At 41.9% G+C, this 22681-nt stretch overlaps 1 protein-coding gene across 1 annotated transcript; it reads right to left on the reverse strand.

The window, feature by feature from the left end:
• Positions 1-3498: 3498 nt before the first annotated feature.
• LOC117763175 lies at positions 3499-5708 on the reverse strand. The gene is made up of 2 exons (XM_034588122.1): positions 4924-5708; positions 3499-3825 (listed from the first exon to the last, which is right to left on the reverse strand). Exons 1-2 carry the CDS (start codon positions 5635-5637, stop codon positions 3499-3501), a joined length of 1041 nt encoding a protein of 346 aa, XP_034444013.1. The 5' UTR covers positions 5638-5708.
• Between the last annotated feature and the right edge of the window lie 16973 nt (positions 5709-22681).

Below are 22681 nucleotides of genomic sequence, written 5' to 3' on the forward strand. Positions count from 1 at the left end.
GTCTGAGGATATTCGATCTGGAAGTCCCCACCTGCTTATGACCTCTCTACATAAAAACTTAGCCACTGACTGAGCATCCTTTCGCTTGGTTGGACATGCCTCGGGCCATCGTGAAAATCTGTCCACAACGACTAGCATATATCTCTTACCTTCAATCGGTTTTATCATGTCAACATAGTCCACAACTAGTTCACGCATAGGACCCCTTGGAGTTGGAATGTGACCAGGAGGAACCATCACTCCTCTCCGAACATTGTTTTTCAGACAGATAGTGCACCTGCCTATGACATAATCAATCTGTTCAAGCAAACATGGTGCCCAAAAACCATACTCCTTTGTAATTTTTCTCCTAACTTCCCCCCTTGCAACGTGAGCCAACCCATGCGCCTCCTGAATCATTAGACCCAACAAGTCTGGAGGTGCTATTATCAGCCCCTCATGATTTCTCCAAAGTCCAGTAGAATCTCGGGTGGCACCTCGGTCTAGCCACAACTGTTTATCCATTTCAGGAGCAGCTTCCTGAATTAAAATCACATCCTTAAGCGTAATTTTGTCTTCCAAGTTCACTTCATGAGTGACCAGAAGAACTTTGCCCAATTTATCTGCTCCAGTGACTGCTTTTGCAGCTTCATCAGCCGCTCTATTCCCTTGTGAAACCTTTGACGCATCAATCTTATGTGCCGCACATTTAGCTATTGCTATTTCTTTAGGCTTCATCATAGCATGTAACAATTTCATGATTTGGGCGTGATGCTGTATTGGAGAACCATCCGTTTTCTTAAACCCTCGGTTCTTCCACACCGATCCAAACAAGTGACACACATTATGTGCATATGCAGAGTCGGTATATATTGTCACTCGCTTACCTTCTGCCAACAAACACGCTTCAGTTAGCCCCACAAGCTCAGCAAGCTGTGCAGATGCAGGCTGTGGTATCACTTCAGCCTTCTCAACAACAAATCCAGTTCCTTGGGCTTTTACTACTGCATAGCCAGCACTCAATTTGTCGCCCACACGATAACAGGACCCATCAGTCCAATACTCCAGGTCCACCTCACGCAATGGGAGGGCTTGTAAATCTGATCTAAGCCTAGAGTATTTCTCTGCTTCTTGAACACAATCGTGTGGCTCACCGTCTTCTGGAGTTGGCAAATTCTCAGCTGGATTCACCGTGGCACACCTTGCTAGGGTGACATCTTCCTGCTCTAAGAGCCTATGATAGTCTCTGAGCCTAGACATGGTCAATGTGTATTTACCATAATTCAAAAGATTTCTGAGACTATGATGTGTAAGAATTGTCACTGGATAACCCATTGTGACAGATGATGCTTTATTGTACATTAGAGAAACTCCCACCATTGCTCTGTAGCACAGTGGTAGCCCTAACTCTACTTCTGAATAAGCAGTGGAATAGTAAGAAATAGGTTGAGGACTCGTCCCCGTACCTGTTGGTTGACAAAGAACTGCACATGCATATTTACCCCCAGTAGAAGTAGATACATATAACAAGAAATTCTTAGAGTAATCTGGAAGTGCTAGCGCCGGAGCCTCTTGCAACTTCTTTTTGGTCGTTTCAAATGCCAAAAGACCATCCTGTGTCCAAGAAAGATTACAATGGAGTTGAGCATTCCCAGTATCTTTAATCATAGCTCTTAAAGGCCCAGTCAAACTAGCATAATCCTCTACCCATGCTGAGGAATACCCTGCAATACCAAGAAATGTCATCATCTCTCGGACTGTTCTGGGTTTCGGAGCCTTGCGAATAGCCTCCAAATGACTATCAGAAATGCTTCTGTGTCCCTGCGTTATTATCTGACCCAAATAAGCTACCTTCTCCTGACAATACTGCAGCTTTTTCTGAGAGGCCTTGTGCCCCTTTTCTGCCAGTATTTGTAGCAATTTAATTGAGTCCTTATGACATGTCTCCTCATCTGGTGAACAAATGATAATGTCATCCACATATTGAACAACAGTGCTTTTTAATACCTGATCTATCCCTACCAAATCATCCTTCAATACTTTATTGAAAATGTGAGGACTATGTTTGAACCCTTGTGGCAATCTCTCATACTCATAAGACTGTCCATTGTACGTGAACCCAAATAAGCCTTGACTTTCTATACTAAGTGGAACACTGAAAAACGCACCACATAAATCTAACACTGTGAAATGTGTCGCATCTGGAGGAATTTGGGCTAACAAAGTATGTGGATCAGGCACTTCTGCTGGAAAATCAGCTATCACTTCATTCACCGCTCTCAAATCATGTACCAGGCGATATGAATCATCTGGCTTCTTTACAGGCAACAAAGGCGTGTTACTCTGGGGATTCTGTGTTATCTTCAAAACACCTGCTTTCAAAAGTCCTTCAATCTGTGGTTCAATTCCTCGGATTGCCTCTTCCTTCAGTGGATACTGGTTCTTCCAAGGAGGTTTGACTCCTGGTCGGAGTTCAGCTCTCACTGGTTGGGCTGACTTCACAAGTCCAATATCAGTACTATGCCGAGACCACAAACATTCTGGAACTTGTCGCAACATCTCTTCTCTCATTAAGTCTGAGTCCATCTTAGCACTGCAAATTGACTCATGTGTCATCCGCACAGTTTGTGGCTTTCCTTGTCCTTGAGCAGAGATCATGATCTTAATGAATCTCTGATCCTCACTCCTCCAGATGGCAAGATTCTCTTTTACCGGTATAAAAACAGCTTCTTCTGCTTCTGCCATCATTTCTCCTATATGCTTCTGCTTATATTCTTCACACACCAACAAGGTCACATGTGGCACACTCTTCTCGATATCAAACTCTTTATCCAAATAGTCATCTCTGTGTATCTTCATAGCTGCTCCTTGTGGTCCCAAAATTATACAACCCGAACTGAGTTGAACTTGCTTTGGTTGACGACTCAACCATTCCTCTGTGTTTGGTTGGGCATCATTATTGAAATACTTGAGCGTGCAGTGAAATGGATACTCTGGAAGCTTCGCATCAGGCATATTAGCAATGATAAACTTCTCCCACAATTTAGCTGGCTCCAAAAAATCTGCATTAAGACTTCCGATCCAAAATACTGAAGAAGCTTCAGTCTCCGTTGTCATCAATGATTGGTGAAAAATATCATTTGGCACTTCCACCAGACAGCCGTCTGGTGTAAACTTTATTGTACACTTCAATCTACACAAAGCATCTCTTCCCAAAAGTGCAATAGGTGTATGTTCTGATACCAATATGGGTATTGTAATCTTCCGATTTTTATAACTGAGCTCAATTGGTTCTGTGAGAGGAATCAGCTGTTTCACTCCCTCAAACCCGATTGTCCGAATCAATTGACCGGACATGGGGAGATGTATAGCATCTTCAGGCTGAATACAGGTAAAAGCAGCTCCGCTATCCACCATTACTTCCAATGGTCGATTATTTATTTTCACCTCTATTGTTGGATCTCTCTCCGGCCCTGACACTATCAGCTGACACCCCCCTTTCGAGTCTTCAGGGCATCTCTAGAATCCTGGTTCCGGGCCTCTGTAAGGGTTCACCGGTCCTCTGGGTGGCCCTGATTGGCCCCTGAATCCTCCTCTGAAGTTTCCTCTGGAGTTCCCTCTGAAATTCCCTCCTGTCTTGTTGCACTCACGGGCAAAGTGTCCTAATTGTCCACAATTATAACATTCTTCTGAACGCTGTTGAAAATTTGGATTAAACCTTCCTCCTCTTCCTCTTCCGAAATTTCCTTGATCCCTTCCTCTCCAAGTCTGCGCTTGACCAAAAGTTGGCTGTGGGTAGGAGACGACTGGAACCACCGATGATGGCTGGAACGATTGGAGCTGAACCTGGTTCGGCTGTAGTTGTGGTAATGGTTGATTTAGTGGAGCCTGATTCTGCATAACCAGAGCCTGCTTCTTCTCCATCTTCTTATTATCCACCAGTTGTATTTGATTGAGTTTTCTGAGGGTCTCTTGGTCCTGTTCTTTCTGGTCATGTTCCTTTTTCCTATACAGCACCACTTGATGGGCTATATGATCCGTATAGACACCCTTTGCCATGCTTCCAAGACCAACCACCTCTGCCAGTTTGCTCCTCACTGATAGGGGCAACCCCTTCTGTATTCTGGCTCGCAAAATTGACTGCTCCATTTGATTCAAATCCGGGTCATTTCCTGTGATATTTCTCCACACTTGATGAGCTCTCGACACATAGGCCCTCGGGTTTTCTTCCTGTCCCAGTGGTTCAATAAAAATGTTGTCAGGATGTACATTTGTCGGAAATGTCTCTTTCAGCGCTCTCCACGCTCGACCTCTATTTGCAGAAAACAGCTCTGAATCATTCACAGCAGTTCCCACATATCGATTAAGTCCAGCTTTCTGTAGAATTTCTCCCATAGCATGAACTCCAAGGAGATTAGCCAAAAGTCTCTTAATATCTCCAATGGCAGGTTGTTCTCCCACCATAATCTCTTCCAACTTCGAAATCCAAGAATGTGCTCCATCTTGAAGAGTAGGTAACTTCTCAAGTATGTTTGACATATCTGTACTCTGCCAAGGCTTATACTCCAAACTCTGCCCTCGGATGACCACTGGAAACATCTTCTTGAGTGTCAACTGTTTTCTTGAGCGCAATGCATTTTTCATGCCCAATAGTTGGGAGCCTTCTTTCTGCAGCTCTTCCTTCCGTATCTGCAACTCCTCTAACTGGTTCACCAGTGTTCTTTGTCTTTCTGGACTACTAGTTTTTCCCAAGTCATAGGAGCATCGGTCCATACTTCTTTCGACCTCTCTTAAAGTCCTCCGTACATCCTCTTCTATTTCAGTACTGAATGTAGGTGGACAAAACCTTCTTGAAGATGAAGGAGTCCTAGCCTCCAAATCTTCATCGCTGTCTCCATTCTCACTGTCATTAGTGGTAACATCTCCTCTTTTTTCCGCTCTAGCCAGTATCCGCCTGACTGCAGGGTCATATCCTCCCATGCTCCCTTCCAGATCACTTTGATCATTATCATCTCCATATTCCACCCTTTTGATCCTAGTTCCGAAACGTGTCGTTTTCTTCTTACTTTTGGAATTTGGATACATCGTTATAGTTGTTTCTGCTTGTCCCGTTTCTATTATTTTGTCCTCCTTGTCTCTGATATGATAGTTACCCTCCTGACTGATCACTGGGAGCTGAGGATAGATTTGTTTAGACTTCGTCCCTTCCTCATAAGGTGGCGGTCTCTTTACTGGATTCATATGTGAGAAAAATGGATTGGTGTTTGTCACCAGTTTTTCTGTTTGTTTTGTATTTTGTCCTATTTCTTCTACGTCTCTATCTCTCTTATCGTTTGCAGCTTTGATCAGTTTCTGTCCCTCATTTTCAAATAACTGGAGAATGCCAAGCTCTACTTGCCTCTTCTCTTTGCGTTTTTCCCCCTTCTTGCCCTTCTTTTGCTCTGCCTTGTATGTGGACACAAGTACCTGCATTATTATAATTACATCGGGGTTAAGAGTCCCCTCTACTGGCCATGGTTGGTCAATTTCAGGCCAGCGTTTATGCCATTTTTCCGATATCTTTGCAATGTTTGCGATGCCTTTAACTAAAGGATTATTCTTCTGTACTACATCAACAGGAGTAATTACTTTTGGACTTTTAGTGCCCTTTTTCCCCATTGTAACAGCTTCCTTATGTTCCCTTATTGTAAATTAAAAAGTAATTGCTAAGATTAAAAATACTTAAAGCTATTTAGTCTCCCCCCTTTTTTTTTTTTTTTTTTTCAATCAATCAACCAATTAACCAATCAATAAATCAATCAACCAATTAACCAATCAATCAATCAATTAAACAATTAACAAATCAACCAATTAACCAATCAATCAATCAATCAATCAATCAATCAACCAACTAACAAATTAATCAATCCATGTATCAAAACCATTAAGACACCACAGCCAATAATAAAAATGAAATTGATTTGCCAACTCCAAAGGAATCAAAAGCTCATTTATGTAATAGCACAACCCAAAGTCCGCTTATAATATTTGACAAAAAGATCACGCACTCCCACATGTGACTGACTGTCACCAAATGTGCTCTTAGTCGCAGCAAGACAATCACCTAATTATCAACCAATATTCACCTCAAATCATCAAACAGTCACAATAGTGAATCTCCAACACAGCACAGATCAGAATAAGCCACGCACAAACAATAAAACTTACATCTGCAACTGACAGCAGAGTTTAGACCAAACAATCATATTCTATTAATTAATTAAATGTATTAACTGGTCAGTCCGTTGCCAAGCCCTTTATTTATTTATTTATTTATTTATTTATTTAACTGACTACAGCATGTAGTATTTCATGTGTATGTAAGCAGATGAATGTGCTCTATTAATATTCTTATAATAGTTTATAAATGAAAGCAGGTTAAAATGTGTATCAACAATTATAACTATAAATGAGAACACATACAAATATGTAAAATGCAGGTTCTTGCTAAAGAGTTTGTGAATAAACTGTACCGGCCTTGATCAGACTGGAGACAGGAGCTGCACACGCAGGCGTCAGCAAGCCTCAATCTGTGTGATGCACCGGCCAGCTGCCTTCTCGTCTTCCCGCCTCAATTCCCACTCACCGTAAATGGATAAGGGAAAGAAACAGGCAATGATTTAGTATCCTATGAACCCATTAGGTCCTTTGAACAGCATCATAAGCGATTCAGTATGATTTGCACACATTTGCACATGTTATCTGCCAGCATTTAGGTCAATAGATGTTTTTCTCCTTTAAATACCAGTAATAATCCCATACCATGCATCATCAATATATAATTTAGTTTATTTCACTCTAATAATATCTTTAAAGTTCTCAATAGTTTATTATTTATTCACGGCTGTATTAATAACTCAACAGTCCTTTCATAAACCAATATATATCTGTATGACTCTCTGCCTGCACACAGCACATGTCAGTCCCAGTGAGGAAAAACAGATATGTTATTCTTATTTATACCAGCCCGTAGTGTAGATGTTCACACTCTTGATACCAGCATATGTGCATTCTCTAGTCAATGCAACCAATTTCCTCTCGTTATCACCTTAAAACTAAATTCTAACTATCTCTCCTTCTATCCAAATTATCATTATCCAGTATTTAAAGTCCAAAATGTCAAATTAAACTCAATTTGTTCCCAAATTAAACCCCTAACTAAGCATTGTAGAATTTAATGAAAACCAAATGAATCAAAAAGTTTTAGCGGTTAAAGAATTGTTAGAACTACAAACATATCCAATCTAGCTGAATCAAACAAACAATATTATTTCCTAATACTGTCTGCACAATCTCGCTGTCCCACAAACAAACAAACAAACAAACTGTCTTTTTTAGCTTAAACTAAACCCCATTAAAGAATTGTTTTTTAAAAACTTTGTGACTCTGCCCCTGCGTCTCACAGGAGGGTGTTAATCACAGAGGTGAGAGTATGAAAGTCTCTCCTCATGTCGTTGTACTCATGTTTTAGAAAATTTACAACCCCCCTTTCTCCCCCTCTTTTCTGAATTCTTTCACACAGGCGGTCTCTCTCTCAGGGGAGCCGAGGAGAGATACGAAGAAAAACATGGGGAAGGTGGGGGCGAGTGGAGGGAGGGAAAACTAGACCCACATAATTCATTACGTCCTCTGGAAGAGGCTCATTGTTTTATTTAATACAGAAAGCAAAATATCTTTCCTTATAAGTTATCAAATTTCCCGTTATCAACCACAACCTATATATGTTTATTCAATCATAAAATCTTATTTATTAATCTAAACCACATAGACCAACCCCTGCTGCAATTTGTCACACACAGCTGGAACACAGTAGTGACCACGTGTCACACACACACCGGCTGGGAGATGTCTCCCTGTTCATGAACGCACACACATTGCCACACAATGAAAAACACAAACAGCACTCATCTTATATTCCCCAAAACAACTCATTCATACCATACATTCCTATAGCATGCTTTTTGCCGCGCACTTTTCTTTCTTATTCTTTTAAATTTATGCTACCTATGAGATGCAAATATTCGATGAGAGGCTGCACCAAACACTGTTCGTCAACAAATGTTCAGAGTGAGAACATACAATCGAATTTTTAATTCTACAATCTCCAGTTTATTAAACTGACCTGTGGTGAGGTTTTGCGGCCCATTCTAACAGCTCCTCTTCCTGAGGGCTTCTATATCCAGATTCTGCGGCGTCTTTCCCTGATCATCTCTTTGATCCTATTTCTCTCTCATTACTCTGTCCCTTATCACTGTTTACATTTATTTATTCAAATTTCCTGGATCCAGGATTATCCCAATTTTCTCTTTTTAACTCAATTCCTGACTATGTCAAAGCCAACTGTCACGCAGTGACTAATCTACACATGTCTTACCGTTAAGAAGTTGAGGGCCCAATCTTCATTAATCTCGCACAATGTTATTTAGCTCACCTTATCGTTACAATGAAGCTATTCTACACATACAATACATCTCTTGTATTTATGTTATTTCCTTTCTTCACTTTTTATCTTCTCTTATAATAATCCCCCCTTTATTTGCGTCGTATACTACGCAAATAAAATCAAATTTAGCACGGAACTTCACTTCAAACATCAACACAACATGACATGTCCATAAAAAAGAAAAGGTTCTTTACGGTGTGACCAGACAGCAGACACACAACAGCTTCAATGAATGAACCAGCATCCAGTCAAGTGAGAAATGCTCACCGTGTGTGAAGGTCTTGGAGATGCCGCAGGCCACAGCACGTCCAGAGTTCGTGACGCCAAATTTGTCGTATATTTTAAGCAGCAGTGATGTTGAAGATGATGATGAAGGAATCTCCGCGGACACCGTTCTTGCTTGTATAATAAGGTTTATTACACAGAAGTTACAGGTCAGGACGGGTACCTAGGTATACCCGGAGACGTTCTCGGCCAATGCAGAAGTCTGAGTCGCCGGTGCCGGACAAGCATTCATATAGGGAACTTGTTTACGCCCAAACCTTGAGATAAAATGACATCATACATAGGGGCATCTAATTCGAAACATGCTTCCCACTTGAAGATGGGAACCTCTCCATCTAACAGGTCAAAGAGCATTCTCAGGAAGAGATAACTAACAAGTAACATATTGTAATAACACTTAGGGAGTCTGAGAGTCCAGAAACCAGGCGCCGCTAGCTGTAAACATGTCATTATGTTTTACACACGTGTCAAAATGATCCATGTTAACTAAATACACCACAACACACACACACAGATATATGTAAAAGCTCCACCACACCACTGCTGTATTGACTCAGCGTTTCTCAGGTGATTAGAGAGTTGGGAGTCTCCAGCATCATTTGCCGGCAATATGGTTCCTTTCACTGTTGACAAGCAGAGCTCTGTAATCCACTAATTGTTGAGGTTCAAAAAGAAAAGAAAACAAACTGCATGTGGCAAAACATAATATGATAATAATAGTAATAATAATAAACTTTATTTGTATAGCACCTTTCGTACAAGAAATGCAGCTCATAGTGCTTTACATACAATATAGATACAAATTAAAACATTAAAATATAAGATATATATAAGATTTAAAGTAACATAAGGACATGTTACATTTAAAAGAAAAGGAAATTAAATTATTTTAAAAAAATAAACACGCAGGAGTGCGGGCAAGTGCAAGATCTAGTTAAAGGCTGAAGGAAAGTTGAAGTTTTCTTTTAAAGACGTATATGAACTAGCTTCTCTGATATCTAGTGTCGCTCTGTTACACGTCTTTTGAGCGTAGTTTACAAAAGCTGCTTATCTCTTGTTGCAGATGAACCCAGTGTCCTAGAGGAGACATAGTTAACTAGAGAATCAGCTGTGTACTGTAACTCTGTTCTAACCCTTCAGAGCCGTGTATGTGAGGCTCAAGTTCAATCAGGAAGATAACTTATTATATCTTCTCCCTATTCTATGTTTTTTTCTGTCTTAAACCAAATCAACTGTCAGCATCTGTCCATTTGAATCAACCTGATTTTGCCAGTGTCCTCTGTCAACCAGTTATTGTGCTGTCTCTTCAGTGAAGATGTGAATTGTGGTTGGGTTAAGGTTAGAGTTCGGCATGAATTGTTCATGGTTAAGGTTTTGGTTGCTGCTGTGTTTTCAGTGCATGTCTGAGGGCAGCTTATATTGTTGGAAAACTGTTTTTTAAGACTTTTAAGATTTCATGTCTTATCAGTTTAAGAAGTAAAATCTTAAAAAGACTATTTGATTTGATTTTTAATTTCCATGAACAGATGTGATTCAGAGTCCAGGTTTGTAATCTTTTTTTCAGCATCTTGCTCTGCCACTGACGATATCCTCCTCATATTGAGAGGACATGTGTATAAATAAAGGCTCCTTCCTCTTCTGCAATAATGAGAGTGAAATACAGATTAGATTGTAGAGCTGAAAAAACAATGAAAACAATCTGCAGTCTTAATGTTGTCCCCAGAGATGCACACACACACACACTGATGAGTGTTAATTCTTACCTGGTGAGAAACTGTGGCACTAAATGTGAGAAATTCACTTCACTTTGTGACTTGTGACACAGTTTATCATTCATCACAGATTCACTCATTTGGATCTGACTCAGGAGAACAATGCAGATATCAAGCAGCAAATTTGATATATGGCAAAATGAACAATGTTCAGCGACCGACCGTCTCCGATTGGATTTTTTTTTGTGTCTCATCCTTTTTGAATAGAAACAAAGAACACAATTATGAGAAGACAGCGCTCCTTCTTCCAGAAACAGAACACTTCTCATCCCCAACTTTTATTCCATCACACTGAGAATTACTCAGAAAACAGCCATGTAATTGGACCAGTAAGGTGCCAACGGATGATGATTACATTTATTCTGAAGTGATCTGACAAACATAAACAAATAAAAACACTTATTATAAATTCTGTCAAGGTTGCACATACAACATAAATAACATACATGGATGAAATTGAGGATTATTTATGATATAGACTCATTTCTTCTACAGTTACATGTCCAGGTCTTATTTTTTACTATGAACATCGAGGAGCTGTTCATGGCTGTTTGTTTGTTTGTCTGTGTATCTGTCAGCAGAATCAGTCAATAACTACTCAACTGATGTCGATGTAAGACTCGAGAAAGAACCCATTAGGGTTTGGAGTGGATCTGGATAAACAAATCTCCATTTACCTTTAATTGACCGGTCACTTAGCCCAACCCCAAGTTATGTACTGTTACTATACCCCTGTCTAAAGTTCCAGTCAAACCAGGAGCATATAGCTTGAGATGGATAGAACTTCTTGACTATATGGGTTTTGCTTTTTTGCCTTTGAAATCCCTAAAAGAACGACAGCATCTCCCAAACTCTTCACGTATCAGGTGACTTCAGCCTCAACATGTGGAGAAATCCAAGAAACTTAAAACTTTTATTAAACGATGGAATTATGGCTTTGTTATTTTCAAAGGTTTTTCTTCCGCATGCCCACTTTTATAATCTAATAGTCGGGCATGTTTGAGACCGGCCTTCATCAGGGAGCATCTGTGCATATCCATGCAGCCTAATAACCTCACCAATCTTAATCAATGACACGACAACCACCCGCTGATTGTCTTTGGGTGCGGCGGAGCGCTCGTCCCGGTGTCCGTGTGTTTTTGTCTCTCTCTGACTGACGGTGAGACGGGGAGACGGGGAGACCCAACAGATGCCGCGGGATCCTTTCACAAAACAAGGGAGAGAGAGAGAGAGAGAGAGGCAATGCTCCCGTGGTCTGATTAGAGCGGCCACGGGGGAGCGCAGCGAGGAGACTTAATTAAAACTCATCTAGATGGAAAACGCGGTGGGGGAAAAAAATGGCATTTTGTGTGGGCTGCTGCCAGCTTCAGGGTTATAGAAGATATGTGCACCTAATCACGGTGTTGGTCGGGGGGGGGGGGGGGGGGGGGGGGGGGGGGGGGGCTTCAAGATGAGCCCCGTTGCCATCTGACTAATGTAGATTGAAAAATGATCACAATTAGCATGTGCTGTGGCGCCTGGGTTACAGCCAGATGCAAGGAGTTATGCTGAGGGACAAAAAAAAACAAAAACAGATCTCTTCTTATTTCCTCCTCTTCTCTCTCATTCCTTCCACCCCCCCCCCCCCCCCCCCCTCTATCTCTCCGCCTGCACGGCTCTGTAAGTAAACACGTATTAAGACGTAGAGCACACCTCTGCCACAATGGAGGAGTCTCTTCACCCTTTGCACGTCATTCCATTTCCCCCCCCCCCCTTTCATCCCGCTCTCGGCCCAGGCATCTAAATGACAGCGCACCACTGCAACGGAGCACATCTCAAACACCCATTAAAAATAATGAGACGGCCATTTTCACTGCCTGTTACTTGAAAAACAATCCATATCACACAGGGGTCCCCTTGCAGTGACTGAGGGGGGGGGGGGGGGGGGGGGGCCGAGCGAACAGCAACAATTGCTGAGAGTAGATTTACTTAATAACCTCTTGCTGTCCTTGGTCGTACGGCTGAGCTGCTCTCCTGCAGTATCTGAAAGACAGAGGACTTCTGCGTACAGTGAACATGTGACTTCGCTCGAACAATACGTCTGACTCGGTCCAGGAAAGACTGTTTGGCACCGCTTTTTAAAATTTTTTGTCATTCTGCAATTATCGATACTGAATGTCGCTGTGTTTGTCACGGCTTCTTTTTTTGATTCACATTCATAACACGGTGTTTGCATGCATCATGGAAACATGGTGTTTTTTAATTGCAACAGGACAAATTGTGGCATTAACGCAGCGGAATGAGACTTTCTTGTGGGGCTGTTTTTCAATGATAAGTGAAGCCATGTGTCTTTGTCAGTCTGAAATTACAACGTCTGTCTGCATGCACAGCGCAGCATCACAGTGAGGAAATGTTTACTAATCACCTGCTGGTTCTTCGCCGAATTGAAGGCGTTCGATAAAAGGATTGAAAGACGTCACCCGTCATGATTTCCTCCGCTCTCGATTACGAGGGAGTAAATGTGATTAACATCTTTCTGCGTGTGTCTGATGGGTGTGGACAGTATGTTATCTGCCCAAGTCTATTAAAAACGTACATTATTTTCATGTGATTGAAGCATTGCTTGCTGAGTTCTGTAATAGAAACCACAGAGAATTTGGATTTAATCCTTATAAGCCTTATCTCACAAACACATTGAAGTATGATTGAAGGCGCAGTTGCACCTTTTTCCAGAGGCATTGCATTTATTCTTTATGTGCATTTGCCATTGAGATTGATTTATAGTTCATAGTGGGAATTAAACCTTTAATTATTACTTTACTAATAGAAAATGTATTGTGTATGTCTAGCTTTTTAGGTTGCAATGTGGTTTTATTATATACTGTCAACCTACAGTCAATACACAGCAGTGAAATCTGCTGGTCCCTGTGACACTGGAAGTTTCCGCTGCTTTCAGACACCGAACTCTGACTGTTTACCTGGAACTTCCCAGAGGGGCTGTAGGGGAGAACGTCCAAGTCAGTTAGTCCGGGTATTTTCTGGGACTTGTCCTTCCATATCTGGAAGATGTCTGAGCGAGCCTGGCATCGTGCTGTAAAGTGAAATCTGTGACTTCTGCAGAGGGATGTTGAGTCCTGCCTCCTGTGTGCTCTGGTGCCTCCTACTTGCCTGAGCGCTCTGGGCATTTTACTGATGTTATGAATGTGTCCGACCGGCACAATCCTGCTGCTTTCATCATATGAGAAAAGGCAAAATTCCAGAAAATGTCCTGACTCAATTTCCTGCTCATTTTACACGTCTGAAAAGGGCTTTGGTGACGTGACCACTTGTAGGGCTGGTTACTGAACTGCTGCATTAATTTGAAGGCTGGCCCAAACAGTGTCTTTCAGTTACAGCAGCTTCTTCATAGCGTCTCTTTAATTTCTCTCTGCTGTTCTGTGTGGGACTTCAATCCCAGTTCACCACCATTTTGTCCATTAAAAGTTGTTAAAGAGGGAAAATAAAGCTCCACGAGCTAATGGGCTGGCTAATGGTCAACTGGCAAACTCATTAGCTCGTGAGCATAAATCTTTGCACTTCAGTCGAACGGTTTCTACTCTGAAACAGGAAGTCAATAACAAGAGATGGTGTGATGGAGCGAATACGTTATCATAGCTTCCTCCATTATGGACTCAAGGTCAATGGCACAGATTCAAGGGTCAAAGTTGAACCCCAATACTTTGGTGTTGGGCGGCATGGTGGTGCACCGCCGCGCCGACTGGGGCCTCTCTGTGTGGTTTGCATGTTCTCCCAGTGTCTGCTGGTTTTCTTCGGTTACACTGGCTTCCTCCCACAGTCCAAACACATGCAGGTTTGGTTAACAGGTGACTCTATTGCATCTAATTTGTCTCCGTATGTTGGCTCTGAGATGGACTGGGGACATTTTCAGGGTGAATCCCACCTCTTACCCAATGGCCCCTTTTATTATGCATTGATAGTAAATGAAGTTCGGTAAAGGATAAAAGAAACGAGAGCTTCGAATCATTCTTACTTTGTTGCTTCAGCACCCGAGGCCAGTTGTAAAGTGGGACTGGTTGTGAGATGGTCTCCACAGAAGGTTAATGAGCGCTGTCAAGAAATAATTTTCACCGTGTACCTCCTTGTAAAACCACAAGTCATTTTCCCATTTCTTTTGAATGGGATAAAACATGTTAATTCGTGAGCTTTAGAGAAGCTGGTGGTAAGTTTTTTGGACAGAACTAGGTGAGCTCCCTCTGCGTACGTGTGTTTCCCCAAAAGTCAAATTATTCCCACTACCGTCAAAACAAGTTTACAAGAAGCATCAATGCACTTTGAGTTGTTTCATAATCTACATGTGAGTCTAAACTGAAACATGCACAGAGAGGGATCACATGTGATCTCACTCAAGGCTGCATTTTAATAAGAGAGGTTATTTTTTCTGCGGCTGCAAAATTCATGTTGTTATACAAGTGAGTAACAACGTCTGCCCCAGAGTTCAAATATACTTAGTGTTAAAGCCCTAGTGTTAAAATATACAAAGTATTAAAGCCCCAGTGTTAAGATATACATAGTATAAAAGCCCCGGAGTTCAAATATACAAAGTATTAAAGCCCCAGAGTTTAGATAAACATAGTATAAAAGCCCAAGTGTTAAGATATACATGGTATAAAACCCCTCGAGTTCAAATATACATAGTATAAAAGCCCCAGAGTTCAAATATACATAGTATAAAAGCCCTAGAGTTAAGATATACATATTATAAAAGCCCCAGAGTTCAAATATATACAGTATTAAAGCCCCAGAATTTCCACAAAATGTAGTGTGCCCTTTCTGCTATCAGCTACTACGGAAATAAGCCAGATATTTAGATTCATGTCTCTAAATGAAGAACAAATTATGTTGTTTTTACTCAGTCTGAATTTACCCATTAGTCCAAAGACACTGTGTTTGTGTGTGTGAGTGTCAGCGAAGAGAGTGGGAGAGCGAGAGAGGAAGAGATCAAGCAGAGTCAGGATGGACTGACTAAATGAATGAATATACATGTATATACATCAAATATAGATCATTTAATATGTGATAAGTGTCAGTTCGTAGGTTCATTTAAACTGTTGACTTCTCTGAAGCAGATCTTTACATTAGCAAAAATAAATAAAATCACCTAAACAATTGTTCAACAAAAACGTAAATGTCCAATCACCTGAACCCAAACCCAACTCTGTTTAAAGTAGGGATGCACCGATATGGAAATTCTTGGCCGATACCGATATTTAAAACAACAATCTAGCCGATACCGATATTTGTTTATTACTTGCATGTGGCCTTCTTGGTGTGTAACGCCGGGTTTACACCGGGCGCTGAAGCGCCGCCCCGCGCCGCGCAGCGTTATTCTCAAGCGCGCAGCCGCCTGGCTGTTCACACCGGACCCGCATTTCTCCGCGCCGGTCAGCCCGTGATTCTCCGCTTGTTGTTGTATGTAACCCGTTCAATGTCGGGTGTCGGGGGTAAATGACGTATTCTCCAAGCAAGCCTTTAGCCCCCCCCTCTCTCTCTTTTTATCTATATGACTGCTTGTGTGGCTGTAGTGGATGGGCAGAGGGGTACATTTAATTATGTGATTGGGAAAATTAGGAAAATTAAAACTCCAGGACAACAGAAGGGGAATACAAAGTATGGGATGCATATTTGATCATTTATATCATATCAAATATGTCATTTATATCGTTTAAAATCATTTTTCAGTCTGTTTCCTGGCGCGGCATATCGCAGCTCATGTGAACCGCACAAAGGTTGAACAGGGGGGTGGAAGGGAGGCGCCTGGCTTTCCTTGGCGCTGCGCTGTGCGGCGCGGCGCTTCAGCGCCCGGTGTAAACCCGTCGTCAGTGTACCATAATCTGGATGCCAAATTGGCAGGCTGCAGAAAACATACCAATGAATATCGGCCAATGTTATCGGTGAAAGTCAAGTTTATTACCGATACGCCGATGGCAGTAAACGAGGCGAATATCGGCCGCTACCGATATACGGCCGATACATCGGTGCACCACTAGTTTAAAGACAATGTTCTGTATCAACCTGCAGCTTTGTGAGATTCCACCTGTGAACGTTGGAAGTCCCGCTGATTGAGGCAGAGGCAGAGAGTTGTTGTGCGGCTCCCGTCAGCCCAGAGAAAGTCTTTGTACTTGAAGCTACAAGTGCGACCTAATGAGCATCCAGCAAACTGCAGACTGTGATTACTGAAGAGGTCGACAGGCCGATGATCTGAGAGAGAGCGAGAATCAAGCCAAATCAGGCAGCTTGTCAATACAGACAGAGGTGAAACTCCTTTGTGTTTGTTGGAGCTGAGAGAAAAACCCAGCAAAGACAGAATAGCCAATTTAGAAGCAGAGGAGTAAAAAATCAGATATTCGGGGGAAATAAGCAGGTACAACAGAATCTCTCAAGGCTGGAATCATGCGATCGGTGAAAAATTACTGACAGTCACATAACGTGCTATTTACCTTGTTTGGGTGGTGGGTGAGTTTCTCTGACTGTTGCAGGAAAAACTTTGGCAGTTTTCATCCAAGTCGGTTTAAACTTGGCAAACTGGTTGGATTCAGGGTCTGGACTCAACCTGCAAAACTGGCAAAGGTTAAGGTCACAGCACGGGGTCAAAGTTTTAACCTACACCCACAAATGAATCGTCTTTCAATCTCATTTTATGCTCCATCAATGTATTATTATTTCTGCCGTCCTACATCCCTCATAATTTTCTACATTTTGAATATTTAGGATTTCGTGTTGCGTGGGTGAAGCGTCCCTAGTATCTTGTCTATCTTGTCTTGATGTCTCATGTGAAGGACCTTGTATTGCTTTGTTGTGGATATTTGACTTTCCATTTTCTATCTTGCAATTTTACAAAACATAAAATCATTGCCGCCATCATCTCTTCACGAGCAGGTTTTATTCAACGTTCCCTGGACAGTAATTAAAACAGATGTTCTCACTGATATCAGAAACTGTTAAATGCAGCAGAAACATTTTCTCCTCTCAGACAGATGTGATGAGATGTGAGCCCCACGTCGGACCGACCTGGATCCGCTGTGCTCTCGGTTAAAGAGCCGTCTTCATGCTGCCATGTTTAGTCAGGCTATACTTACCTTTGATTAATATTTCATTCAGGCTTTAGAGGGATCCACAGAACGGAGTCGGCCAACGGTTACTAACAAGCTTTGATAGTGACACGGTTCACACAGGTGCTTGTTTCGTGATCCAGAAAAATGACCCGTTTGATTCATCATTGTTGTTGTGAATACTGGTGCAGTGCTCATTGTAAAGATGCCTGTTTGGATTCAGCCATTTCCTTATCGCAGCGTCCTTGAACAGATAATATGACCTGTAGTGTTTGAGCTACTGCTTTTAAAGACAGGCTGCGGACCTCAGGCACGGCCACAAATATGCAAATGTGAAGACAGAGGTTCCTCATATTGTAGTAAGTTATTTTATCAGCAGTGGTATTAATAGTAGTAGGAGTTGTCGTAGATTTCCTCTACAGTTAAGGTGCCTGCTCAAGCGTTTCCATTCCGTTTCCTGTAGCCACAGAAGACAATTACAAGTGAGCACATGGACCCAGCGAAACCTGTAAAGCACGAAGAGGTTCAGGAGAAAATACATTTGTCAAGGAGGTGGAATCAAATTGTTCAAACAGCTGTGCCAAGTTGTGGCGAACACAAAAGAAAAAGAATGGCCCCCGTCTTTAACGAAAATGAAAGCAATTGGCAGCGCACTGCTCCTGGGATTTCATCAAGAGACGCCGCTGTTCGGGAACAACTGCACTTTGCGTGCTCACTATTGTCTGAGAAAGAAATGGAAAGAGGTGAAGAAAGAGAGGGAGAGAGGGAGGAGACACTGACACACACACACACACACAAGCAGCGTACATTAGGGAGTATTCTGTGTAATGCCCGTGGTTAATATGACTGCAGTGTTGTTCGCCCTAGTGCCTCTTCAACAAGTGAATTAAACATGCTAATCTGCCCCTTGTAATTCACCATAATGGTCGTGTATATTGCCGGACCGAGGGACGGCATCAGTGTGTGTGCGTGTGTTTAAGTGTGTCTAACGAAGCAGTGATACAGAAGAGGCCTAATTGGCCTTGGACCACCCTCCAACAAATTAACCACAATACGCTGATGTCCTACCAGCTGGCCCCATCCTTACACACACACACAGACACAGACACACACAGAATCTGGGGTTATGAGTCCTGTGAGTGCCGGAACAGCTTAGCATCCCGTGCCTTTTGCAATTTCTCAAGCTGGCCCTAAAACACAGGGCCGTTTCCCGTATACGGGCGCACGCAGGGAGATGAATGGCTGCTCATAGTGACCACTCCGCCGGGGCTATTACGCTCCTGCAGGCTTCGCGGGGGGGGGGGGGGGGGGAATTGTCACTCGGCAACACACTTTTCATTTGTTTTATTTTGATGGGCGCCAACACACATCCGCTTGGAAATGATGAAGACAGTGTGAAGCCGCAGATTAAATGTGAGTCTGGGCGTCAGTGGATGAAGGAGATGGAAATCCCCGCTGCCAAAAGGAACAAAGGCACAAAAAGATGACAACAGTCATTTCATGTACTTTATCAGCAGCTACAGGGATTTTAAGATTGATGCAACATTTTCCGGCTCTGTTGGCTATTAGCAGTGATGAATGCAAGATTTCTTCCAGGCAGTTTTTTGCACTGTGTGTGAGAAAATAACACACAAGTAAAGATATACTTGGATCATGAGGGAAAAAAATAAGAGTTTGATATGATTAGTGGCCGTGACAATGTGGTATTGTTTTTACCGTGTGTGTGTGTGTGTGAGGGAGAGAGAGAGTTATGCACTTACTTCATATCCAGGTCATTTCTTATCTCTGCTACTGATATGATGCAGTTACAGGATGAATTGTTTCTTTAGTGTAAAAGTACACAGATGGCTCCAACACTATATTATCACAGTAGGTTAAGAAAATACACGTCTTGATTTATTAATTAATCAACTTTAAGAATTTGAGGACTAATGAAGCATCTTGTGTTGGTGTGTCCCACAGTCCTGTTGCCTTTCTCCACTCATCAGTTCCCACATTAATAACAATTACCGGTTTTAATGGTATATATCTTCTACGTAAACACATTACACAGTGAGTGGTTATTCTAGTTACTCTCTACATGCCAAGAAATACAAATATTAAGGCTGATAATTCTTACTCAGGATCAAGTTTATTGCCAAGTATAACTTTCATATTGGAGGAATCTGCGGTGGTGTGTTGCTGTATAACAACGAGCATAGTGAGCAGAAAAGTGAGGCAGAAAGACATTAATTGTGTTAAATGAAACAATTTAATCAATACAATTAATGTCAGGGGGATAAAAACTTTGTACTAATTTAAAAATGCAGGCTGATTTCAGTACATATTTTGATATATTTACTAATTATGTTCGCCAACAAGTTGACCCAGTCGAGAGGTGTAAGCCACCGACAACTGAATTTTCCCAATATCAACTATATTTTATGAGCAACTATTTAAAGAAAAACATCTGTTATTGCAGGAAAACAAGTTGGCAGCTGGAATATTAACATATAAGAGTGAAGAGCTATTTGACCTCGTTGACTTTTGACTCCTGCATTTGCAGATTTCTTTCCACGGCACAATGGTAAACTGAATATAGAACAGCTCGCTTCTTTGATTAAACCCATCATACATCTGGGAGATTTTCATGGTTTCGATATGTTTTTGCTGACTGAATTCTCTTCTCTCTACTTGGTGTTAGTTTAGGTTTCTCATACCCAGGAAGACCCGGTACACAGAGTAAGGTCAGAAAACACATCACCCAATGCCACAGAGCTCCCTTTTCTCTTTTACAGTTTCTCTGGGAGCCAAGGTCGAGCTAGGAAGCCAAATACATAACAGAGGAAGAATAAATATATCTCTGTGCTCTGACGTTCCTGGAGTCAGACGAGACGAGTCAATGCATAGATATATTTGTCCAATCTGATGATATAGGACCTTATGGCTTTGTAAGTTTATAAGATGCATTTTGCAAAGACAGCTCAATGGGGATGGCAACACAGCTATTGTCGTCTGCATGGCTGATCTGCTCTGATGACAGTAAGTACAATAAGTACTTCTACCCAGGACATCCTTTGTCTCCAGAAACCTACTAAATGTCTCTCACAGCCTTGTATTTTCTGCAATTGTAAGGGTGAAACTGTAAACACATCTAAAAGGCAGCATTAAGGTGGGTTTACAGTCTACACCATGAAAGAGGTTGAGGACAGTCAGCTGTAGACATCTTCTGTGTAGGTCTTGATTTGTTGTCCCTTCAACAGACTTTACTTGCACTAAAACAATGAATGTGCTGTACAGAATCACACCAGATTGTACAGCGACTGTGTTTACGTGTTTATGTACGATGTGGTGAAGGTCGACAGTGGGAAGGTTTTTCTTTTGAATACTGAGCTTTTTCTTCAAATGGTTTGTTTTTTTATTTCACAGTCAACCTGCTCCACCGGCATCAGACGTTTGCAGGAGAAAACACGAGGAGCCATGGTTGACCAAGCTCCAGCTGATATAAACCTTCCACAGCTCAAAAGTGGACTTTATATATATTTTTTTGAGGATGTGGTCAAAAATGATGTGCTGTAGCTATGGCAACTAGATGGGTGGGCTCTGAAGCTGGGCTGTAACCCCTTAACACATGAATGTAAATTCGTTTGTACAAAAATGTATAAGAAATTATGGTTTCACTATGAAGAAAACCCCCAGCTGACTGTTCCAGGGCAACACAGGTGATTATCTTGATGGGTAGGACTCTCATTGAGGGGGATTATCTTCTACCCTGGACAGATTTGACTCAGCTGCCAGCACACGGCCGTCCTCACCTCACACTGGGCAATTTCCTGCAATTTCCTGTTCTGCTCAGCAAGAGGTCGTCCTTAACCAGATAATAAGAGAGGAAGAGATCATCTACTTGACGAAGAGCATTTAGAGCGAGTCCTGGACTTCACTGCACTGGCAGAAGGTGGATGTTTGTCTGTTGTGGATTTTCGGACCCCCAGCTTTTCACTCTCGCAGCTGTCATTATCATCATCATGTTCTGTCTCAGCGGGCTGCGCACTGTACACTTCCTGCCCAGCTGACAGGAGACTCCCAGGAGAGCAAAATCAGTCTGCAAGGAGAAGGAATATCACATTTAGATTTGTGAATGTGCTTAATCTATAGACCAGAAGGCTTCCGTTTCTAATTGGAACAATCACAACAGAGCTGGCTCCGTGTGGAGAGGAGAAGAGGCGGGACACATTTACTGAAATGCATCAGCAATCAGCTTTTTGATTCATCTGCTCATATGTATTGATACACCTCTCAACTGATGCCAGACATTGTCTCTTCTCATAAATGCTGTAAATATTGTTATTTGTTAATTCTGAATCTGTCCTGTGAAATGTTGGGTTTCTCTGGTAGTTTTCTTGCTGAGACAAACTGTTCTTTGTGTATATGGGCTTAATGAAATTTCATTGATTGATTGATTGTTTGAGTTCATGTCGTCTGATCTCGACGCCGACTGGTTGCTTTCCTGTTCAGATATTCTCGGCACGTTTTCTGTCCTTACTCTCGTCGAGGGTTAAGCACAGAGGATTGTCGCAGCTTGTTAAATCCTATGAGACAAATTGTAATTTGTGAATATGGGCCATACAAATAACATTTGATTGATTGACCTCGAACCAAGAGGAAAACCCAGAGGTAGATCCAGAACACACTGGGGGCGATCACATATCAGGACCCACCCGCCTTGGGCTTCCCCCAGAACAGCTGGAGGACGTGACTGGAGAGAGAGAGAGGGACCTCTGGGCTCCAGGAACCTCCACACACTCAGTTTGGCTTTTTTACTTTCGTCAGTTTTATTACAATTAGCCGACCACAATTCTTTCAAACAGAGATTGTGACAGAAATAGTCCCAAAATACAAGTGGCTGTGAAATAAATGAGAGAACGTATCCTGCATTTCTCCTCAAATAATAATTCAAATCATTCTTAATGGACAAGCAGTTGCCTTTATTCTATAGCTTCATAGTTCATTTCTTTAAACTCAAAGCTCAGGACAGTTACATGTTGTTTCCATCTCACATCGTTCATCTTCATTTTTCCTACTGTTGCTGCTTCTCC

Source organism: Hippoglossus hippoglossus, chromosome 6, assembly GCF_009819705.1.
Source record: "Hippoglossus hippoglossus isolate fHipHip1 chromosome 6, fHipHip1.pri, whole genome shotgun sequence".
Taxonomy (NCBI): Eukaryota; Metazoa; Chordata; class Actinopteri; order Pleuronectiformes; family Pleuronectidae; genus Hippoglossus; species Hippoglossus hippoglossus.